Source organism: Caretta caretta, chromosome 22 (genome assembly GCF_965140235.1).
Source record: "Caretta caretta isolate rCarCar2 chromosome 22, rCarCar1.hap1, whole genome shotgun sequence".
Taxonomy (NCBI): Eukaryota; Metazoa; Chordata; order Testudines; family Cheloniidae; genus Caretta; species Caretta caretta.
In genome coordinates this window covers 15,032,410-15,056,262 of record NC_134227.1, presented here as the reverse complement: position 1 = coordinate 15,056,262, position 23,853 = coordinate 15,032,410, and the positions used below count along the sequence as shown (strand labels likewise).

The window sequence follows — 23,853 nt, the reverse complement described above, 5'->3', positions numbered from 1 at the left end:
AGCCCACCTCTGAGGATATTGCTTGAGTCACCTAGAATGGAATCGACATGAGCAAGCACTCAAAGAATAAAAAACGGTTACCTATCTTTTCATAACTGTTGTTCTTCGAGACGTGTTGCTCATGTCCATTCCATTACCCGACTTCCTGCCCCTCTGTCGGGATTGCCGGCAAGAAGGAACTGAGAGGACATAGGGCCGGCAGCACCTAATATATCAGCGCATGAGCGCGGCACTCAAGGAGGCGCCAGAGCCGACCCTACGGATACCGCGCAGGGAAAAATCTCTGACGACCGTGCATGTGGGTGCGCACACACTTAGAATGGAATGGACATGAGCAACACATCTCAAAGAACAACAGTTATGAAAAGGTAAGAGATAGTGATTGGCTGTGTGATCTTATGCAAGTCACCTGAGCATCCTTTCCTTTAGTTTAGCGAGGAGGAATGCTATTACAGATAGTGCACCGAACTGCAACTCATGTAATCTAGTTCTGTTACTGGCTCTGCCAAAGGCTTCTTGTGTGACCTTAGGCAAGTCACTTAAGGTGAAATTTTTAAAAGGTCCTAAGTCACTTAGGAGTCTGAGTCCTATCACCTTTCAATGAGCCTAAACTACTAAATGTATAAGTCACTTCTGAAAATGGGACTTGGACTCCAAAATCACTTACACACTTTTGATAATTTTACCCTAATGTTTTGTCTGCCTTGGTTACATCTGTAAAATGGAAATAATGTGTCCTTTCTCCTGCCTTATCTATTCAGACTGTAAGCTCTATTGTGTCTCACTAAGTGTCTTTGTGGCACGAATTGTCTCTCACTGTTGTATAGCGCCTAACATAATAGGGCCCTGATCTTGGTTGAGGCTTCTAGGCATTACTACTGTTAGTAATAATAATTTAGTTTAACCAGATATAAAATGGATATAATATTGACCCATAGTAGTGGCCTTAAAACAAAATTCCCACATCCAAACAGACTTAAGCTATAATTAGAATGTTAAGATCTAGATCCAAATTTTATTACTCAGGACTCCTCTCTAATAAATTGTTTTGCAGGTGGTGGTCTGGGAATTAATTCATCAGTGCTTGTAATTTACTTTGAGTATAGAATGCCAATGGGACCCATATTCCTAAATTGCTCCCAATTTTTTTGGGTGTGGGGGGGAGCATTTTTTCCTAAGCTTAGAGATAAAAATCTATCCCTTAGTATAATAATGCTTCTGTCCTCTGCTTCTTGCGAGCTGTAAGGTGGCTTCAGAACTGGGAGTCATATCTGTCATTCACAAAACATAAAGTAAAGAGGAGTATTTTGTAGAATGGAAGGCTTTGAAACCTTTATTGGGGCACATGGATTTTAGAGCCTAGGCAATATAAATTTCCCTTGTTCCATAAGTATGTTACAGTACCTCATGTTGTAGTCTAAATATATTGCATGCTCTTTTATCCATCCACATATGTACAGCTGGGGATGATTCTAGTAAGAGGTTCAGTCTGAGATTTGCAAAGCTGCCTTAAGGGGATGTCCTTAAAATCTCCTTAAAAATGTAATGGGAACTGGGCATCCCAGTCTGGGATGGGGTCAGATCAATGGTCTACTTAGCTCAGTGTCCTGTTTTCCAGTATTGGCCTGTGCCAGATGCTTCAGAGGGAGCAAACAGAGGAGGGCAACTTATCAAGTGACCCATCCCCTGTCGTCCACTCCCAGCTGCTAGCAGTCAGAGATTTGGGGACACCCACAGCCTGGGGGCTGCTTTGAGGCTTTCAACAAAAAATCTCAGACTCCAAGCTCTTCAGAGCTTGTGAGGAAGTGTAGTTGGTTTGTTTCCTTTGCAGCAGTGTGAAGAGCTGGTCTGGATCATGTCACCAAAGACTCTAGAGGTCGCCTTACTCCATCTTCATGAGCTGCTTATCCTGGAACATAAAAGGCTTTCCAAGAGGCCTATTCCTTCAGTTCCATTTTCCCATCCCATATGTTACTTGTTCTCTATTTAGCTCCTCCCTGGGCATCTAGGTCCAAGCAGCAGTGGAGAAGATATCTAATCACAGCAACCTAGCAAATCCATGTTAATAGTTTTACTATGAGCATGCTCAAAGATAAATGCTGCAGGTGTTTAAAAGTGAAAAGATATGTGGTATAAGTTTCTGTGGTAAGTGTAATAGTGCTCTGAGTAAAGCCTGGTCTACTCAAACCCAAATGTGCTGCTTCCAAAATGCCATTAAATATGTTGATGTAGTCTTGACTGTTCGTCTGCCGTCTGTGTGTTTTCTAGTACAGATCTTCTATAACTTGCTAATCATGATTGTGTTTTGCCAGTTTCCTCAGCACACTCTGACCTTTTGCAGAATTCCCTAAAATACCCTTTTCTCTTAGGGCTTGTCTACGCTGGCAAGTTTCTGCGCGGTAAAGCAGCTTTTTGCGCTCAAACTGCAGATGTGTACATGCTGCCAAGCCACTTTGTGCTCAGAAACTCCTCAGTTTCAGTGCTGCAAAAAAAAAAAAAAAAAAAACCACCTCGACGAGAGTCGTAAGGCTATTTGCGCAGAGGCTCCAGCGCTCTATTGCCAGTGTAGACACTTGATTGCTTTCTGCGCTGTAATTGGCCTCCGGAGTTGTCCCATAATGCTTCAAGTGACAGCTCTGCTCGTTGTTTTGAACTCAGCTGCCCTGGAGACATGCTCCCCTCCCTTTTCAGAGCACTGTTTCTGACAGCCCTTGGGTACTGTGGTGATCTGCTCCAGGACACAAAGCAAACCATTAATGTGGAATGTTCATGCTGTTGAACACGGAGGGATGCGCGCGCGTGTGTGTGTGTGTGTGTGTTTGAAAGAGTGGTTTTAATAAAAGTGGTATAACTTGCAGAAACTTGCCAGTGTAGACCTACCCTAAGGGATTTCATTCAGCAAGAGTATTCCTGCTTCTCTGGGGCATTCCCATACAGTAATGATGCTTAACACACACGCCTGAGACAGCCTTTTTGGTTAAGGAAAGATCTCATTATAAAAAGGAGAGAGGGGCTATATCGAGGCCCATTAAAAACAATAGCTGCAAATTAATAGCTCAGCCACAGGTAGAAATTAATGCACTTGAAGTGACTTGGTAAACACATAATGCAGGCAATTTAAATATAGTTGTTTACAAAAACTAACAAACTGGCACAATAATTCTCTTCAGCCATAACAATTAATCTCTCTGCAATGCAATTCTAGGTGAGCTTTTTTACATCAACCATTTTCTCCTGTTAGCATATATTGATCTTCCATTTGGTTAAATTACTGCAAATCAGTAGACCGTGTCTCACTGTTTGTATTTCTAAATTGCCTCTTCATGGAGCTAATGCTTCTGCATTCCATATTCAGGATATGACATCAAGATGTTAAAGTGAACCCCTCCCTAGCTATTTATAAGGTCGTATTCCACCAAGTGATTCAGGTAAATAATTATAAAACACAAGGGTGGTCATCTTGGCATATACGCAACTTCGCTCAGGTGGCAAATGGCCAGGATTCGTCTCTGAATTTGGTCTCCTGGTTGGATTGTTAGCTTCCTTGAGCCGAGTACTGATGAGGAGTTTTCCAAGCCCCCCCCCCCCCTGCCCAACACAAGGCTGAAGTACATGGGGAGACTGCCATAATCAAGAACTTGGTGCTGTGTTGGCTGTACCAGCACTGGGAGATGCAATCAGGGATAACTATACCACAGACCCCACCCTTGTTGTCAGGAGAATAATAATTAGTGTATTCAGACCAGTCACTACAGGGCTAAAAGCAAATGCTGGGAAGTTGGGAATGTCATGTCTGCAGTGGTACAAAGTTTCAATTTTTAGCCCCCCAGTACCACAAGATATCAGACTTTAAATCTGCAACATGACTGGATGGAAAGTAGGTTACTAAAGCAGGATTTAATAATCTCCATCCTGGGACGTCGGCAGGTGTAAATCTTTGGAGAAACAAAGGAAGGAAAATTCTACACTGAGTGGTGGAGGCAAAGGAAGGAACTTTTCTCTAGCTGTTTGATTTAAAAATTCTTGGCTATTTAAAACTGCTCAGATGTTTGGATGTTGGAATAAGTCCTGGGGAAGATGGATTAGAAGGTAATGGGCAGGTAAGCGGAGTGCATGTATCAGATGACTTCAGTGTATCCCATAGATATATTACATCCTTGTGGGTTTGGATATACGACCATATATGTTTTTATATGGATCTATACAATGTGTGTTTGGTAGCTGCATATGCTACATATTCAGAGTCTTATGTATATTTCTCAAGGGTCAGCAAAATTTAAATCACCAATCCTATTAATAGACTGGGTAGAGGTTTGGAGTCCGCAGCACAAACTAAAGCTTAAAGATTACAAATGGCAAAACTCCACAGCGATCTCACCAGTGTTTTCTGCCCTTTGTACCCTTTCCCAGTCTGTTCTGGTCGATGGCTGTAATGGTGGTGATATGTGTCTGCTTTGAAGCAGCATCAGAATGCAAATTTCAGATAATCCACCGCAATAAGTGCCAATTTATTTCGATATCTGGGATGCATTGGCTTCGGTGCAAATGTGTTCATGTTTTGTTCTCGTCTGGTATGTTTCTCTCAGTTCCCCCGCGTTTTACCCCCAAATGCTTCTTAATTGCTCTTCATTTAGGGACTCAGAACTTTTCAGGTAGTAGAGCTCTAAGGGCTTGATTTTCAAAGATGCTGTGCATCCACAACCCCACTGACTTCAGCTGCAGTAGTAGGCACTTAGCACTTCTCAGGATCAGGCCCCAGGTCCCTCACTTCAGACACACAAGTGCCCTGAAATTAAATAGACTTACAAATTAAACAGACTCTGCAGTGGTTGCCATTAAAGTCTTCATATTTTTGCCTTTGCAGGTGGATCCAGGATTCTCTATATGTGGGGAGTGCTGTGCATACAGTGGTGACATTAGTAACTTGAAAGGCATTGGTAAAGGTTTGAATGTGACCACTATACAGAAATGTAGTGTGTATCCACATAGCATATACATATAGACACTTAACGAAACACACACTGAAAAATCTCTTCATGCATTCAAGCAGATACACTGTACAAATGCTTATAGTCACCCACATGCATATGGAATAGACTGTATATACACATGAATATTTATAGAAGATACAAATACATTATATATATCTTACAAACATGCATATACTTGCACATACAAGTACATCCATTCACACACAGAATTACATGTTTATGGCGGGGCCGGGGACATGCATTAATCATGTGTTTTATGCAAGATATTAGAAGATATTTGCTCATTTTCCCTAAAATGATTAACAAACTCATATAAAGTTATATTTACACCATTAATGGTTTAGTTTTAACAGGCAATAATATCACTCACCAGTAATATGCATGATGCAAACATTTACACTGCATATTTACTTACACGTACATTTAAATGTACCTGTGTGCCCTTATGGTACACATTCACCCATTCTGTGCATAGAGAATGCACATATATCTTAGCTATGCATATATGCTTCCTTCCTCTATACAGATAGAGATGTGTATGTGAACATGCATACCCACTATTCAAATGGTAACCTCACCCAGCTTTAATTTTTCTGTCACGAAGGGTATGTCTACACTGCAATAAAAGACACGCAGCAAAGCCATGGTTGGCCTGCGTCACCTGACTCACGCTTCTGGGGCTCAGGCTGTAGGCTATAAACTTGGACTGCAGACATTCAGACTGTACCCTGGGCTCTGAGACCCCTGTGAGGCAGGAGGGTCTCAGCTGATCCGAGCTCTCCAACCCAGTGCTGCGTGTTTTTTATCATGGTGTAAGACATATTTATAGGGGCAGCTCTTTCTGTGAGAAATAGGCTTATTTTCCCTGGTTATGGCCTTCAGGGAGTCCTGAATGTGTTTAAAGTTATCAGCAATGTTTCTGTTTCTGTTGTCATTACACGAAGCATTGCTCAGCAGGTTCCATATAAACAGTTACTCACTAATTAAAATGGGACTAGAGGCAGGGATGTAGCCTGAAATTTGAAAGTGATGCACACACCTTCTTATCCATAACCACCACCCCCTGGCTGTATTACAGTCACTCTTTGCAGAGGCAGACACTACATATACTATGACTGCTGGCACAGGGGGAACAGTTGCCTAGATCTAGCATGCTTATAAAAGACTTTATGAACAACAAAAGATAAGTGCCACTAACAAGCAGACATGTTGTCCCCCTGGAAATTAAAAAACACAGGCTGTGGCCTCACACATCATATCTACCCACCCACACCTGTCCTCTGTAGTGGAAACTGTCTGATGATGCCTTCTGCTGAATTGGCTTTTAAGCAAAGTTTTTCACAAAGGCTAGGTGAGAAAATTCCTGTGTGATCCACGGTTTGCTGTTAATAAATGTAATAATTATCCCCCAACATATTTGTGGCCAAACTGCTGTCTCACCTTAGAACTGAAATGATGTCCTGTTTGATCACCAGTCTTTTTCCTTCAGTTGTGTCTCCTACTGTGACAGAAGGGGAATAAACAAGAGAAAGACCCCCTCCCCCCCCCCCGCCCCAAAGATGCTCAACCTAATTGACCCAAACATCTGTGTGGATGAAATGGTTGGCACTAATAAGATCATGCCAAAATAGTTGTGTTAGGGCTAGTCAGCTTGACCTTACTCCTCATGACCCTGTGTGCAATTAGTCCAGGTTTCAAATGATGATTACTTTCCTCTGTCTTTAAGATACTGCCAATTATAGAGAAAGAGAGAGACAACACCCACCGCAGGGTTAACAGATCACATTTCCATTTTTCCTGTTTCTCTAGCTTTAGACTTCAGCTTAAACAAATTGCCCAGAAATTATGCTTACGCTTGAAAGAAAAACACAGCTCTGTCAGGAAATGGATATAAAAGACACTCGCAACTAATGAGAGGTGTGAAAAATGTTCCTTTAACTTCTCCATAAATAACAGCCAACCGAGAAGCACGACAGCCAGAGAGCACTGAGTTTGCATCCCAGTTTCCGCCTGTAAACTATTAGTATCTCTCTCCTGTCCATATGTATACTTGAGTGTCAGTCTAAGGCAATGCAGAATTTTGTCTTCTGTTGTAGGAGGGGGGTTATTACAGGAGGAGAGGGGACTATTAAAGTTGAGCACAACTTGGCAGTTTCATTTATAGTGTCATGTGGCAATGCTTGTATATCTCTTTGGTTCATATGTTTTTGATAACCCCTCCTCACTCCCTAATTTGGTTGTTTGAATGAAAATGAGGGCTGGTTTCTACCCAAAATCTATCCCTGGCATTTGCCCGAAACTCTAGTCTGATTTCTGTCTCCCTCCTGCCCCCACAAATAGTTTGTTTAAAAAAGTCCAGCCAAACTAGGCCAAATTTGGGTTTATAGCAAAACCCCAAAGTAGATAAAATTCCAGAACTTTGGGGAATTCTAGTTCTAATGTAATGGTTCAGTTCCAGTGAACTAAAAATCCACTGCTGAATTTGTGGCTCTTGTCCTCTGTCTGCTCCTGAGTTTGATTTGAAGTCCTGGGAATTCAAAGCATACATTTTATTAGAAAGCAGCTCCTCCTCTGCTCTGTGAATAGAGTGAAGGGGTTCGTGGTGTTAGACTTCTGCTTTCAGTTAGAACAAAGGGGCATGCACATGTCTAAAGATTTGTAAGCGAGGGAAATTACTGTGGGAGATGGGGATGGGATAAATAGGGAATTGCAGAAACAAGCCCATTGTGGAAGAAGGGGTTGTAAGAAAAGAGCCACCGGCACATGTAGAGCTAATTAAGGAAGGGGAGGCAGAGGTAACAGGAGCACCAAGTAATGGAGGAAGTGGGGGAAAAGGGGCCTCCTCTGAAAGATGAGTCACAGGCTGTGTGTGCAGGAGAGGTGAGTAGAAAGAGGAGGATGGTTTAGAAAACAGGAGAGTTGCTCAAGGAAGGGTGAACTGCAGGGATAGGACTGAACCAAGAAGCAAGGAGTTTTGCAGTGATGTGGGAAGGGTTGATGTGGGAGATTTGTTGCGCTGGTGTGGTGTGTGACAGGATGGCTGCAGGAGGATGACGTGGCAGAGTTTACGGAGATTGGATGGCAGGAAGGGGAGGTGTAGTGAGAATAACTTCCCTCAGGAGAAAACAACTCACTTCTCAGAGGGACCACATAAAATTTAGAGACAGATGGATGGAATTCCCATGTGCACTCTGTGTGGCCTTGAGCTGCACTAGTGCGTTGATTGGCAATGGATATTTCCCAGGCTCAGGAGTTACGCTGGCTGAATGAATCTGTCCAAAACCACAGATGAACCCAGACCTCTCTCCAATTGAGAAGTGGGGAAGCACATAGACTGTGAGAGCAACTGAGAGAGCCCCTGAACCAGAACTGTATGTGTGCTTTCTTGACCCTGGGAGAATAGGCACCTTTTCAAGTTGGTGACAAAGAAGCAAAACGAAGAAGATGGTTGTTTTTCCATAGTGATATTGAGTAGAAATGATTACTGTTCATAGTAATATTCTGCACCTCCAAATGACTGACTCAGCATCCCTTACAAACATTAATGAATTGTCCCGGGGAGAGATAACATTCCTATTTTACAGATGGGGAAGCTCTGTTTAAGTCAGTGCTCCAGCTAACGATGTGATCAAAAGAGATTAAGTGACTTGACCAAGATAAAAAAAAATCCCCACTCCTAAAGTTTCACCTGGGTCTCAAACTATTAACCTGACTTCAGAAAAGTTTCTTTAACATTTCCCCCCACCTTTATTTTTAATGTTTGCATCATGGTCTGCACTTCTAGCCTGCGCTTCCAGAAGAGGAAGTGCTAATATATTATCAGAAAGGCTGTTCTCACCGAATTTCTAACCCAGCACCAATAGTCTACCAGAAAAGTCTCCAGAGAGCTTGTTCCAAGGGGATTTTCCAGCCCAGGTTTGCGGAACTGAGGTTCATAGCCTGCAGATACACACCTGAATTTTTGGGTATGTTTCCGAACATTTGTGGCTTTGCCCATGACTAATTTTGACACCAGGTTGCATTGAACTGGTGCCTCGATTCTATGGCAGGATGTTACATAAGAAATACACATATAGGCAGATGCCTGAATATTACCAGTGCGCCTGTGGGAGTTTGAATCATTAGCAACAATTTAACTCCAGCAATGGGAACACTTGTGCCACTGGGTCTCACAACGCCCTTGGTGAAATAATGGCTGATGGTTTGATTGACAACCAGCTTGGTTTGCATGACACTAATTTCATATATCGAGATAATTATCTCAGTTACTTCCCACACAAATCCCTTCCCTCCACCTCTTCTGACACTCAAGGCTTGTTTCCATGGAGCTGTTTCATCCATACCTTAGGAAGCCTTTCCCCCTCTTCCCCCCCGTCCCTTATAGACATAACTTATGAGGTTTCCATGGAAACCTCTGAGAAGGGAGGGACTGAGACTCTTAAGCTTGTGAGAGTGGAGTCTTAGCAAGCCCCATTTATACATGCGTTCACATCACACACATGGTTTTATGTTTACAGCACTTAATAGTTTGTTCTAGGGTGTGTCAACTGTGATGAAAGAGGAAGCCGTGACAGCAGAAGTCCCTGTCCCCCTGAATAAATGAAGATGAAATACTAAAAGTTTCAGTTTAAGGAAACATCGAGAATTTAAGATGCTCATCGCAGCATCTTGGGGATGCGAAACTGGGTTGGAAAATTTATGGGAATAGGGTGTTCTTTTTAATCCTCTGTTTGTGGTCTCCTCACACTCATCCATCCTGACAGGCAGCAACCTTCCAAAGCTGGGCCAACTCATATCTCTGCTAATGTAACTCAGACCTGATCTGCAGCACTCCCTACTGTTCCATCTCTGGGGCCTTTTCTTGGGAAGATATTGTAAGTGTGTGCCAAAAATTGTGCCATTATTCTGCAATATGCCCATAATTGGAACTAGGCTGGGATTTACCATGCTATTTTCACTTCTGATCCAAGATGAAATCTGAATGTGGATTTCTAGAACTGAAAGGCAGATTCCCTACTAACCTGAAGTGAGCACATTCACAGCTGACTGAGTAAGGGTCTTTCAGATGATAATTTAGTACACAGGTCCTTTTTGCTCTGTGTAGACATTAAAAGATATCTCATAAGATGCTTTCCAGGAGAGTTAGGGTTTACCCCAGTGTATCAGGCCTGGTCTACACCTAATGCTTAGGTTGGCTTACCTGTGTCTCTCAGCTATGTTGTTTGCACCCCAGAGAGATGTAGTTAAGCCAACCTAAGCCCCAGTATAGACATGGCTAGGTCAATGGAAGAAATTTTCCATCAACCTAGTTACTGCCTCTTGATTTACTACAGTGACAGAAACACCCCCTTCTGTCGCTGTAGCAAGTGTTTACATTACAGCAGCGTATCTGCAGCACGGCTGTAATGCTTGCAGTGTAGACATACCCATAGTCAAAATGTCCCCCCTCAGCCCACAGTTCTACCTCATGATGTTATAGTATGGTTGTAAAGAGCTTTGGGGTCCAACATTGTCACTGTGTGACTCCCTCTCCATTCAGTGTCAATGAGCCATTTAAAGAGATGCTGCCAAGTCATTTACCACCATCATTAAGCTTTTCCTATGACAAATATTTTACAATAGGTTTGTAAACGAAATATAAAGAGAAATATTGCCATTTAAAACGTAAAAAATTACTTTTAGGGGAGAAGAAAATTAAACCCACCCTCTGAATTACTAGAAAGCCAAACACAGCAGTGATGTGCAATTGCATGAGAACCAGGAAGCAGAGACCATTTCTGTGTCATAAACTGAGTGAAGGTCAGAAAATGAACAAGCTGTGTAAATAGTAGAACCCAGATATGAGGATGATGGGCATGACATAAGAACCTAAACAGACAGGCAGGTAGACAGAGCTGGTCAAAAAGTAGCACAAACTTTGTGGAAAAACCTGTGTCAATTTTCACTCAAATTTCAACCAACTCTGCTGAATAGTGCAAAAAACAATTTAGATTTTTTAAATTGACTAATACCGTAAGTGTAACAATAATCACTGAACTCCTTTTTGAGTCTTGTTTATGACAACAGGTTAGGAGTAAATTCTATTTTTAAAATGCATGGACCAAATCCTGGAGGTCTGTACTCAAGTTTTTTAATTTTTATTCTTACTCAGCCATGCAAGTTGATTGAAGTTTTACCTAGGTGTAAGGATTTCTGGATCCGGCCCTCTGACTTTCATCTTAAGCAAAATCCTTTCAGAGGCCCTGGCAAAGAAATGCTGTTGAGAAAACTTCTGAAGAACTGTCAGAAGGTTTTACTCCAGGTATATATATTATTTCAGCAAAAAGAATCTGTTCCTCTGAGGTCGAGGAAGGAGGAGAAGTGGGACAACTTCACCAGTGACTCATAAACGGTGGCTGGGAAAGTTTTATGAGGCTGGCTGAAATGCAGTTAGTGCATGGGGGAGGATTGTCAAATGTTGCACTAATGGGGGTTGTGAGGCACAAATCTGAGGATGCTGGGAAATGAGGGCCTGGAGTTGATCTGTCTTATGAAAGTACCTCTCTGCATTCTGGTTGTTCATCTTACCTTGAAGAACTCTTGAGTTGAAAATGACTTATAGTGGAGTATTTCCCAGGGAGTGGTCCACTATAATTCACAGTAATAGGTTTCAGAGTAGTAGCCATGTTAGTATGTATCCGCAAAAAGAACAGGAGTACTTGTGGCACCTTAGAGACTAACAAATTTATTTGAGCATAAGCTTTCGTGGGCTACAGCTCACTTCATCGGATGCATAGAATGGAACATATAGTAAGAAGATATATATATATATATATATATATATATATATACACACACATACAGAGAACATGAAAAGTTGGAAGTTGCCATACCAACTCTAAGAGACTAATTAATTAAGATGAGCTATTATCAACAAGAGAAAAAAAAACTTTTGTAGTGAAAATCAAGATGGCCCATTTCAGACAGTTGACAAGAAGGTGCGAGCATACTTAACATGGGGAAATAGATTCAATTTGTATAATGACCCAGCCACTCCCAGTCTCTATTCAAGCCCAAGTTAATGGTATCTAGTTTGCAAATTAATTCCAGTTAAGCAGTTTCTCACTGGGGTCTGTATAGGTAAGCTGGAGGCATGTAGGTAAGAATAGCGGTCAGTAGGTTTCTGGTATAGGGTGGTGTTTATGTGAGCGGACAGTCTCTATGCAAAAGAATAAATGGACACAAATCTGACATCAGGAATCATAACATTCAACAACCAGTGGGAAAACACTTCAACCTCTCTGGTCACTTAGGAACAGACTTAAAGGTGGCAATTTTGCAACAGAAAAGCTTCAAAAACAGACTCCAACGAGAAACTGCTGAACTGGAATTAATTTGCAAACTAGATACCATTAACTTGTGCTTGAATAGAGACTGGGAGTGGCTGGGTCATTACACAAATTGAATCTATTTCCCCATGTTAAGTATCCTCTCACCTTCTTGTCAACTGTCTGAAATGGGCCATCTTGATTATCGCTACAAAAGTTTTTTTTCTCCTGCTGATAATAGCTCATCTTAATTAATTAGCCTCTTAGAGTTGGTATGGCAACTTCCACCTTTTCATGTTCTCTGTATGTATTGTGACAGGGTCGGGCCAGATGGCAAAAGGAGAGTAATAGAAGGCAGATATATAAGCCCCAGGCTAAGTAGGTCCCTTTTCCCTGGGGTAACAGGGAAAGGTTCCAGAACAATCAGGAACCTTCTGGAGACAATTAAGACAGGCTGATTAGAACACCTGAAGCCAATCAAGAAGCTGCTAGAATTAATTAAGGCAGGCTAATCAGGGCACCTGGGTTTTAAAAAGGAGCTCACTTCAGTTTGTGGTGTGTGTGTGTGAGGAGCTGGGAGCAAGAGGCACTAGGAGCTGAGAGTGGGAACGCGGACTGTTGGAGGACTGAGGTGTACAAGCATTATCAGACACCAGGAGGAAGGTCCTGTGGTGAGGATAAAGAAGGTGTTGGGAGGAGGCCATGGGGAAGTAGCCCAGGGAGTTGTAGCTGTCGCACAGCTGTTCCAGGAGGCACTCGAGACAGCTGCATTCCACAGGGCCCTGGGCTGGAACCGGGAGTAGAGGGCAGGCCCAGGTTCCCCCCAAATCCTCCCAACTCCTGGTCAGTCACAGGAGGAGTCGACCTGGACTGTGGGTTCAGAAAAATGGCCAAGCTGAGGGCTGCCGTGAAGCTCCAAGGCATCAAATCCGCCAATAAGCGCAAGACCCACCAAGGTAGAGCAGGAACTTTGTCACAGTATATATATCTTCTTCTTATATGTTCCAGTCTATGCATCTGATGAAGTGAGCTGTAGCCCACGAAAGCTTATGCTCAAATAAATTGGTTAGTCTCTAAGGTGCCACAAGTACTCCTGTTCTTTTTGGGTATTATTCATGTGCATCTCTGCTGTTGAATCATAGAATATCAGGGTTGGAAGGGACCTCGGGAGATCATCTAGTCCAACCCCCTGCTCAAAGCAGGACCAATCCCCAACTAATCAGTGAGATGAATGACAGTTGCTGCATTTCACAGTGTGAACTTCAGTTCACCTCTGCAACCAAATTTTGTCATTACAGACACCAAAAATTATTGCATTTCCCAAGGGCCTCTTATTGTGCACTACCAGGTTTGTCATAATGCAGTGGTTCTTCTGAACATCTCAGGTTCTCAGCTCAGGTCCATCAATATTTCTCATTGTCCTTGGATTGGCACTTACTTAGATTCAGGGCTTTGCATTGAATCTCTTAGCGTAGCCATGTACACATGTAGCGCTGACCTAAAGACAAGTGGCCTGGTTTTCAAAGCTTCTGATTATATCTAGTTAGGTATAGATAGCTACACCAGTTTGTGTTTGTAGGTTTGTTCCTTGGTAGTTCCTGTAGCCTTGGGTCCAGGAACTATAATTCCCAGGATTCACCATGAAAACAGGGCATGTAAGGAGGTGAGATGAAGGAAAAGGAGGAATAGGAATGTGAGCTTTGTTGAAGGAGCATATCTTTGTTGTTATCTAGCCTCCCAAATCTTCCTGACAGGGGTTCAGGTACTGATTGCAGTTCCCTTTCATTCATTATTAATTGTGTTTATTATGGTAGTGCCTAGAGGCTCACTTAGAATAGGGGCCCATTGTGCTAGGTCCTGTACAAACATAGAATAAGAGACAATCCCTGCCCTGAATATCTTACAGTGTAAAGAGAAAGGGGTGGAAGATACAGGAAGTCTGAACAATACAAGGGCTGCAAATGTTTTTAGTTTGGGGATTTTTGTTTTGTTTGTTTTTTCCCGTTTAAATAATTTCAGTAAGTTTATGTTAGGAAGGGATTAACTAGATGTAAAGCCAATAGAAGGCAGGGGATGGGAAGGGGTTGGAACAAACAGGCAGTCAGCACCAGGGAGAGAATGTGCGGAGTAAAAACTGCAAAGTGGTAGCAATTTTGGCAGCCCTGGCAGTTTCATCATGAGTTTTGCCCTTTTGGGTGTTTACTCAAAGCCCTTAACTGTTGGAATTGTGTTGTACCAGAGAATCTTGCGGGAAAAGCCTGAAATCTGCAAAGACTCCAACATCAGAAGACGAAAAGAGCCCTTCGTGATTTTTAAGCCAGTCTTATGATTTATGAAAGGTTGGGATTGGCACTGCGGGACTCCGATGACATAATCAGTATCCCTGATCTGTCCCTGCTTGAACTGTGTCTGTGCCGCTGTGCTGGTTTCAATCTCTGGAGAACTCCTCCCCGCAGTTCCATTTCCAAAGGCCGTGTGTTTGGGGGTAGGAGGGACACTACATGTCTTCTAGTGTGCCTGCCAAAAGCTGGTGGGAGGGCATTCTGTTTGCATACACACACGCCTGCACAGACACGCATTAGTGTTGGTGTTTGTTCGTACAGATGGATAGGAGGGGTTTATCTGCAGAGACTCATAGAAACAATGAGCGACAGCTAGAAATAATTCCATGCTGTGCAGAAATATTTGCAGATAGTTGTGTGCATGTAGTATGTGTATGTAGGTGCATACGTGACAATGCATTCGTGGAGGCATCTCTGCGTAAGTGTGATGGGAGATCTGATTTTCTGCGTGGCTGGATAGTGCTTAAAGTTACAAGGTGTGGTGTGGACTCATGCCCATAAAAGCCAATGGGAGTTGCGGCACTCAATATCATGCAGGCATAAGCACCTGAACTGCATGCGCAAATCCTGCATTTGCTGCGTAGATCTGTGTTTGTGGGCAGTGGTGCTGGTCACTTGTGCGACTGCAGGATTTGAATGGGTCATTTAAGAAGTCCTTTTGAAACTGAACTCTAAGGGTGGGACTGTGTGCGCTTGTCTTTGTATAATATATTACTAGACTAGGGGTTGGGTGATACTTCTTTGAAACTGGTCAGTGTAGCAGACCCCCTACATTCAGATGAATATAAGAAGCAGTTAAGCTCCTTTTGAATAAAAGCAGCTGAGAGGTGTAATTCCCAGGTTGAATTGACGTAAATGTGCTAACTCTTCTGAAGTTAGCATGCGAAAGCTAGCAGTGAGGCCACAGCAGCCCTGGCTAGAAGCCTGAGTATGTATCCAGAGGTCGGTCAGGACTGTACTTGGGTGGCTAACTTGAGCTGCTGTCCATGCTACAGTGATGAGCTAGAGCATGTACATCTGCTCGAGCTGGGAATTGCACCTTGCAGCTGCTGTGTTAGAGGTAAGCTAAGTTGGCTGAAACAATAGGAGCCATCGCCTAAAACACAGGCCACAAGCAAGGCAGGTCAGGAGCTGAGCTACATGGGCAGAAGGGTTTTTGCCTGGGGCTGAGTGTAAACATGGAAAGCTGGGTATTGTTTTATTGCATCTGTCTGTGTGTCTGAGCAAACACAGACTACAATAGCTGGAGAAGGCAGTGAAAAAACACCACAGACAGCAATGGAAACACTTGTAACATTACCCTGAGAGAGAGCTTTTTGGGTAGAGTACTGGCTGGAAAAAGGGACTTGGATAATTGAGAAAAGAAACTGTCTCCTGCTTTGATTCCTGTTGTGTTCAGAGAAATAGGATTTGGCACATTCCTTATAAATAAGCAGGATTGCATGAAAGAAACACCTGACTCTATCCGTTTCACTTCCTAACAACCCACAAGATCCTGAATATCGGTTATCTGCTCAGGTCAAAAGGTAACAATTAGGTACTGCGTGAGTGCATAAAAATGATTAAATAAATCTAATGGCCCAGATTCTGCCTTCACATACACATTGCAAATCTGGAGTAACTCCATTGAATAAATGAGCACAATTTGTCTCCAAGTTTGTACTAGTCTCTGAGCATGCATGAGCGGTTCCATATACGCCACGAGGTGTACACATATACATACACGTATATCTGTGCACAAATTCTGCCCTAGAAGAGTGTTCTTAGGGCAAAAGAGCTCATGGAGCCAATGAGATGTCCCTGGCCAGGAGCTTCCACTCCTCTCATGCAGAGAGGACTTGAATTACTAGAGATTTTGAGTGCCCTGATATTTGCATGCCCAGTATGAGATGAGACACCTTACCGAACCTGTTTTTCAGAGACTGCTGAGCACCTGCTCTCTAGAAATCAGAATCCTTTCAAAGTATCTCAGGTTGGGTACCCCAAAAGCACTAGTCATTTTTGAAAATTTAGACCCAGGAGATTTATTTATATAATCTTTTCCCTCCCCCTATCCTCAGTTTGTCTTCTGCAGGCCTGAGGATCTACCTTACAGCCTCTGAATTTCCTTCCAGTCCCTGTGGCTGCTGCAACTGCTGCAGCAGCTGCTGCTGGGAATCTCTTCTGTGCCTGCGGACACACCGCAGCGTTGTGAATTACTGCAGTTTCAGACGGATTAGGGGGCAGTGTTATGAATATAGACTGTCCGTTAGACTGCAGACGTATAGCCTGTCCTCCTATTTTGATATTGGTGTTTGGTGGGGAGGGGAGCCACAGAAGATCCTGCCTGTTTCCTCACACTTTATATAGCAGGATTTTCCATGATTTCGTAATCCTCCCACTCTGTTTCCATTTCCCATATACACACGTACATAGTGTGTCTCCCCTCCATCCTCACTGCTGCTCCCACCGGGGATGGGATGAATCCAATGCTGTGCTTTAGAGGTTTCCCTGATGAAGATAGCCACAGAGGACTGCCTATGCTTTCTGCTGTTCATTTAACCCCGTAAGTGCTGTGCTACCATGTGCTTTTCATATTAGCTGTTTGTAACTGGTGCTCAAGTGAGCATTGAAGACTTAAGCTTATGCCATCTTAGTTCAAGACTATGTGGTTCTTTTTGTTTTGTTTAATGATTTTGGCTGTCATGGGAGATGTACGCAACTGCAGGGATATGAGGGTGGGTATAAACTAGTTTAATGCAGTTGGGGTGTGTGTGAATATGTATATAACAAAAGCGGTTTCCTTGACCTGTTTCTCTATGGCTTAGAGTTATATTAACAATATGCGTAGAGGATTGTTCATTGGGATAATTGGAATGTCAAGTTGCTGTATAGAATAATGAGCAGGTTATTATATATGTGAACTTGGTTATATGGTTATCCTTTACAGAAGTGGTGTTCTGACAAATTAATGCAGTTAATATATTGTATACAAGAAATAGGAAATATCTGTAATGGAATGATATTATGCAAGGACATTAATATAAGCGCTCTAATTCTTAAAAATAGGAGAAAATTATGATACCCTCAGGGATAAATGGGATGGTTTAGGGGAATATAAGCTTATCTGTAGTTCATATCCAACCTTCATCAATGTTGATTTAAAAGTTAATAGCTCATGGCTATTCAGTGTCCTGTTTGAAATGAATTATCCAGTGCTTAAGATACCTAGCTCTTTATATAGCACTTCTCATCTTTTGATCCCAAAAATGCCTTACAAATGAGATAAGTATCACTTCTCACATTTTACAGGAAACTGAGGCAAAGGGACTTGACCAAGGTTATACCACAGGCCAATGGCAGAGCCAAGAATATAGAACCCATTTCTCTAGAGTTCTGGTGCCCCGTCCACTGGATCACCCGGCTTCTAATACAGATAGCCCATGTTATCAAGGAGCATAAGTGACATTAGTGACTAGCATAATACGAACACTGAGATTTGGGAAATTCTGGTACAGACTCAAATGCAGTGGCGGATTAGCCACTGGGCCAATGGGGCCCGTGCCCTGGGGCCCTGTCCAAGTTGAGGGACCCCAGAAAAATGGGTGCCCTGACCCACTCCACCCGCCCGATGCTCCTGCCAGGGAGCACGGTCAGGGCGCGGGGGCTTGCCCTGCTCCGCCCGCCCAGTGCTCCTGCTGGGGAGTGCCAGGCGGGCGGAGCGGGGCAAGCTCCCACACTCCAACCCTGCTCCCCGAGCGGGCCCCCGCGTCCCGACCCCATTTCCCTGGCAGGAGCTCCTAGCAGGGGGACCTGCACGCAGAAGGGGTAAGGAGGGGCCTCCACTTGCTCTGGCCCAGGGCCCCACAAACTCCTAATCTGCCTCTGCTCGAATTTCATCTCTGGCGTACCTATCAGCCTGTGTAGGAAGTCTCCTGTACATAGCATCGTCCAATGACAAACAAGGCGTTGAGTCTGAACTTCACTCTTAGGGCATGGCTACACTGGAAACTTTTCAAAGCGCCGCCCAGCGCTTTGAAGTACGAGTGTGGTCATGCGCAAGCGCGGGGAGAGAGGTCTCCCAGTAATCTGCTCGGAGCCTGTCCACACTAACCCTTTAAAGCGCTCAGACTTGCTGCATTCAGGGGGATGATTTTTCACACCCCTGAGCCAGCAAGTTAGAGCACTGTAAATGTAAGTATAGACAAACCCTTAGAAGAAAAGCCTTCAAACCAAACTCCAGCTGTGTTGTTAGGAAGAATTGGGGGAATAGTCATAATGAATGATTGCATTAATTTTGCCTCTTTCTCTGTTTGCAGATTTTCCTCTAACATATTATGCCTAATCCTATTTCCTGATCCGTATATTGGTGACGAACCGTTTGTTAGAGTATCATATTCACAATATGAATTGTTTTGATTGGACCCAGAGGTCACACGACACATTTCTCTTCCCGTCATTGAATGAGTGTAAGGGTATGTCTACGCTACGAAATTAGGTCGAATTTATAGAAGTCGGTTTTTTAGAAATCGGTTTTATATATTCGAGTGTGTGTGTCCCCACAGAAAATGCTCTAAGTGCATTAAGTGCATTAACTCGGCGGAGCGCTTCCACAGTCCCGAGGCAAGCGTCGACTTCCGGAGCGTTGCACTGTGGGTAGCTATCCCACAGTTCCCGCAGTCTCCGCTGCCCATTGGAATTCTGGGTTGAGATCCCAATGCCTGATGGGGCTAAAACATTGTCGCGGGTGGTTCTGGGTACATATCGTCAGCCCCCCGTTCCCTCCCTCCCCCCGTGAAAGCAAGGGCAGACAATCATTTCGCGCCTTTTTTCCTGAGTTACCTGTGCAGACGCCATACCATGGCAAGCATGGAGCCCGCTCAGGTAACCATCACCCTATGTCTCCTGGGTGCTGGCAGACGCAGTACGGCATTGCTACACAGTAGCAGCAACCCCTTGCCTTGTGGCAGCAGACGGTACAGTACGACTGGTAGCCGTCATCGTCATGTCTGAGGTGCTCCTGGTCGCCTCTGTGAGGTCGATCAGGAGCGCCTGGGCAGACATGGGCACAGGGACTAAATTTGGAGTGACTTGACCAGGTCATTCTCTTTAGTCCTGCAGTCAGTCCTATTGAACCGTCTTATGGTGAGCGGGCAGGAGATACGGACTGCTAGCAGTCGTACTGTACCATCTTCTGCCGAGCAGCCATGAGATGTGGATGGCATTCAGTCCTTCTGCACCGTCTGCTGCCAGCCAAAGATGTAAAAGATAGATGGAGTGGGTCAAAACAAGAAATAGACCAGATTTGTTTTGTACTCATTTGCCTCCTCCCCTGTCTAGGGGACTCATTCCTCTAGGTCACACTGCAGTCACTCACAGAGAAGGTGCAGCGAGGTAAATCTAGCCATGTATCAATCAGAGGCCAGGCTAACCTCCTTGTTCCAATAACAACGATAACTTAGGTGCACCATTTCTTATTGGAACCCTCCGTGCAGTCCTGCCTGAAATACTCCTTGATGTACAGGCACCCCCTTTGTTGATTTTAGCTCCCTGAAGCCAACCCTGTAAGCCGTGTCGTCAGTCGCCCCTCCCTCCGTCAGAGCAACGGCAGACAATCGTTCCGCGCCTTTTTTCTGTGCAGACGCCATACCATGGCAAGCATGGAGCCCGCTCAGGTAACCATCACCCTATGTCTCCTGGGTGCTGGCAGACGCAGTACGGCATTGCTACACAGTAGCAGCAACCCCTTGCCTTGTGGCAGCAGACGGTACAGTACGACTGGTAGCCGTCATCGTCATGTCTGAGGTGCTCCTGGTCGCCTCTGTGAGGTCGATCAGGAGCGCCTGGGCAGACATGGGCACAGGGACTAAATTTGGAGTGACTTGACCAGGTCATTCTCTTTAGTCCTGCAGTCAGTCCTATTGAACCGTCTTATGGTGAGCGGGCAGGAGATACGGACTGCTAGCAGTCGTACTGTACCATCTTCTGCCGAGCAGCCATGAGATGTGGATGGCATTCAGTCCTTCTGCACCGTCTGCTGCCAGCCAAAGATGTAAAAGATAGATGGAGTGGGTCAAAACAAGAAATAGACCAGATTTGTTTTGTACTCATTTGCCTCCTCCCCTGTCTAGGGGACTCATTCCTCTAGGTCACACTGCAGTCACTCACAGAGAAGGTGCAGCGAGGTAAATCTAGCCATGTATCAATCAGAGGCCAGGCTAACCTCCTTGTTCCAATAACAACGATAACTTAGGTGCACCATTTCTTATTGGAACCCTCCGTGCAGTCCTGCCTGAAATACTCCTTGATGTACAGGCACCCCCTTTGTTGATTTTAGCTCCCTGAAGCCAACCCTGTAAGCCGTGTCGTCAGTCGCCCCTCCCTCCGTCAGAGCAACGGCAGACAATCGTTCCGCGCCTTTTTTCTGTGCGGACGCCATACCAAGGCAAGCATGGAGGCCGCTCAGCTCACTTTGGCAATTAGGAGCACATTAACCACCACACGCATTATCCAGCAGTATATGCAGCACCAGAACATGGCAACGCGATACCGGGCGAGGAGGCGACGTCAGCGCGGTCCCGTGAGTGATCAGGACATGGACACAGATTTCTCTGAAAGCATGGGCCCTGACAATGCATGCATCATGGTGCTAATGGGGCAGGTTCATGCTGTGGAACGCTGATTCTGGGCTCGGGAAACAAGCACAGACTGGTGGGACCGCATAGTGTTGCAGGTCTGGGACGATTCCCAGTGGCTACGAAACTTTCGCATGCATAAGGGCACTTTCATGGAACTTTGTGACTTGCTTTCCCCTGCCCTGAAGCGCATGAATACCAAGATGAGAGCAGCCCTCACAGTTGAGAAGCGAGTGGCGATAGCCCTGTGGAAGCTTGCAACGCCAGACAGCTACCGGTCAGTTGGGAATCAATTTGGAGTGGGCAAATCTACTGTGGGGGCTGCTGTGATGCAAGTAGCCCACGCAATCAAAGATCTGCTGATATCAAGGGTAGTGACCCTGGGAAATGTGCAGGTCATAGTGGATGGCTTTGCTGCAATGGGATTCCCTAACTGTGGTGGGGCTATAGACGGAACCCATATCCCTATCTTGGCACCGGAGCACCAAGCCGCCGAGTACATAAACCGCAAGGGGTACTTTTCGATAGTGCTGCAAGCTCTGGTGGATCACAAGGGACGTTTCACCAACATCAACGTGGGATGGCCGGGAAAGGTGCATGATGCTCGCATCTTCAGGAACTCTGGTTTGTTTCAAAAGCTGCAGGAAGGGACTTTATTCCCAGACCAGAAAATAACTGTTGGGGATGTTGAAATGCCTATATGTATCCTTGGGGACCCAGCCTACCCCTTAATGCCATGGCTCATGAAGCCGTACACAGGCAGCCTGGACAGTAGTCAGGAGCTGTTCAACTACAGGCTGAGCAAGTGCAGAATGGTGGTAGAATGTGCATTTGGACGTTTAAAGGCGCGCTGGCGCAGTTTACTGACTCGCTTAGACCTCAGCGAAACCAATATTCCCACTGTTATTACTGCTTGCTGTGTGCTCCACAATATCTGTGAGAGTAAGGGGGAGACGTTTATGGCGGGGTGGGAGGTTGAGGCAAATCGCCTAGCTGCTGGTTACGCGCAGCCAGACACCAGGGCTGTTAGAAGAGCACAGGAGGGCGCGGTACGCATCAGAGAAGCTTTGAAAACCAGTTTCATGACTGGCCAGGCTACGGTGTGAAAGTTCTGTTTGTTTCTCCTTGATGAAACCCCCCGCCCCTTGGTTCACTCTACTTCCCTGTAAGCTAACCACCCTCCCCTCCTCCCTTTAATCATTGCTTGCAGAGGCAATAAAGTCATTTCTACTTCACAGTCATGCATTCGTTATTCATTCATCACACAAATAGGGGGATGACTACCAAGGTATCCCAGGAGGGGTGGTGGAGGAGGGAAGGAAAATGCCACACAGCACTTTAAGCACAGCACTTTAAAAGTTTACAACTTTAAAATTTATTGAATGACAGCCTTCTTTTTTTTGGGCAATCCTCTGTGGTGGAGTGGCTGGTTGGCCGGAGGCCCCCCCACCGCGTTCTTGGGCGTCTGGGTGTGGAGACTATGGAACTTGGGGAGGAGGGCGGTTGGTTACAGAGGGGCAGCAGTGGCAGTCTGTGCTCCAGCTGCCTTTGCTGCAGCTCAACCATACACTGGAGCATACTGGTTTGGTCCTGCAGCAGCCTCAGCATTGAATCCTGCCTCCTCTCATCACGCTGCCGCCACCTTTGAGCTTCAGCCCTGTCTTCAGCCCAACACTTACTCTCTTCAGCCCTCCACCTCTCCTCCCGGTCATTTTGTGCTTTCCTGCACTCTGACATTATTTGCCTCCACGCATTCGTCTGTGCTCTGTCAGTGTGGGAGGACAGCATGAGCTCGGAGAACATTTCATCGCGAGTGCGTTTTTTTTTCTTTCTAAGCTTCACTAGCCTCTGGGAAGGAGAAGATCCTGTGATCATTGAAACACATGCAGCTGGTGGAGAAAAAAAAAGGGACAGCGGTATTTAAAAAGACACATTTTATAAAACAGTCGCTACACTCTTTCAGGGTAAACCTTGCTGTTAACATTACATACATAGCACATGTGCTTTCGTTACAAGGTCGCATTTTGCCTCCTCCCACCGCGTGACTACCCCCTCAACCTTCTCCCCTCCCTGTGGCTAACAGCGGGGAACATTTCTGTTTAGCCACAGGCAAACAGCCCAGCAGGAATGGGCTCCTCTGAGTGTCCCCTGAAGAAAAGCACTCTATTTCAACCAGGTGACCATGAATTATATCTCACTCTCCTGAGGATAACACAGAGAGATAAAGAACGGATTTTGGTTGAATGCCAGCAAACATACACTGCAATGCTTTGTTCTACAGTGATTCCCGAGTACGTGTTACTGGCCTGGAGTGGTAAAGTGTCCTACCATGAAGGACGAAATAAGGCTGCCCTCCCCAGAAACCTTTTGCAAAGGCTTTAGGACTACATCTAGGAGAACCGCAAATGCCAGGGCAAAGTAATCCTTTCACATGCTTGCTTTTAAACCATGTATCGCATTTTAAAAGGTACACTCACCAGAGGTCCCTTCTCCGCCTGCTGGGTCTAGGAGGCAGCCTTGGGTGGGTTCGGGGGGTACTGGCTCCAGGTCTAGGGTGAGAAACAGTTCCTGGCTGTCGGGAAAACCGGTTTCTCCACTT

The 23,853-nt window shown here is 44.9% G+C and overlaps 1 protein-coding gene across 3 annotated transcripts in view; it reads left to right on the top strand.

Annotated features, from left to right (window-relative positions):
* The window catches only part of GRAMD1B (GRAM domain containing 1B), a 225,706-nt gene that overhangs the window by 26,178 nt on the left and 175,675 nt on the right, over positions 1-23,853 (top strand). The window contains exon 1 of one of the 3 annotated variants that reach the window (XM_075122207.1): positions 17,029-17,185. The exons of the other annotated variants lie outside the window; for them this stretch is intronic. Within the exon in view, the coding sequence (XP_074978308.1) occupies positions 17,100-17,185 (86 nt within the window). The 5' untranslated portion in view covers positions 17,029-17,099. Of the gene's footprint in view, positions 1-17,028; positions 17,186-23,853 lie in introns of those variants that run through there. 3 annotated transcript variants of the gene reach the window in all.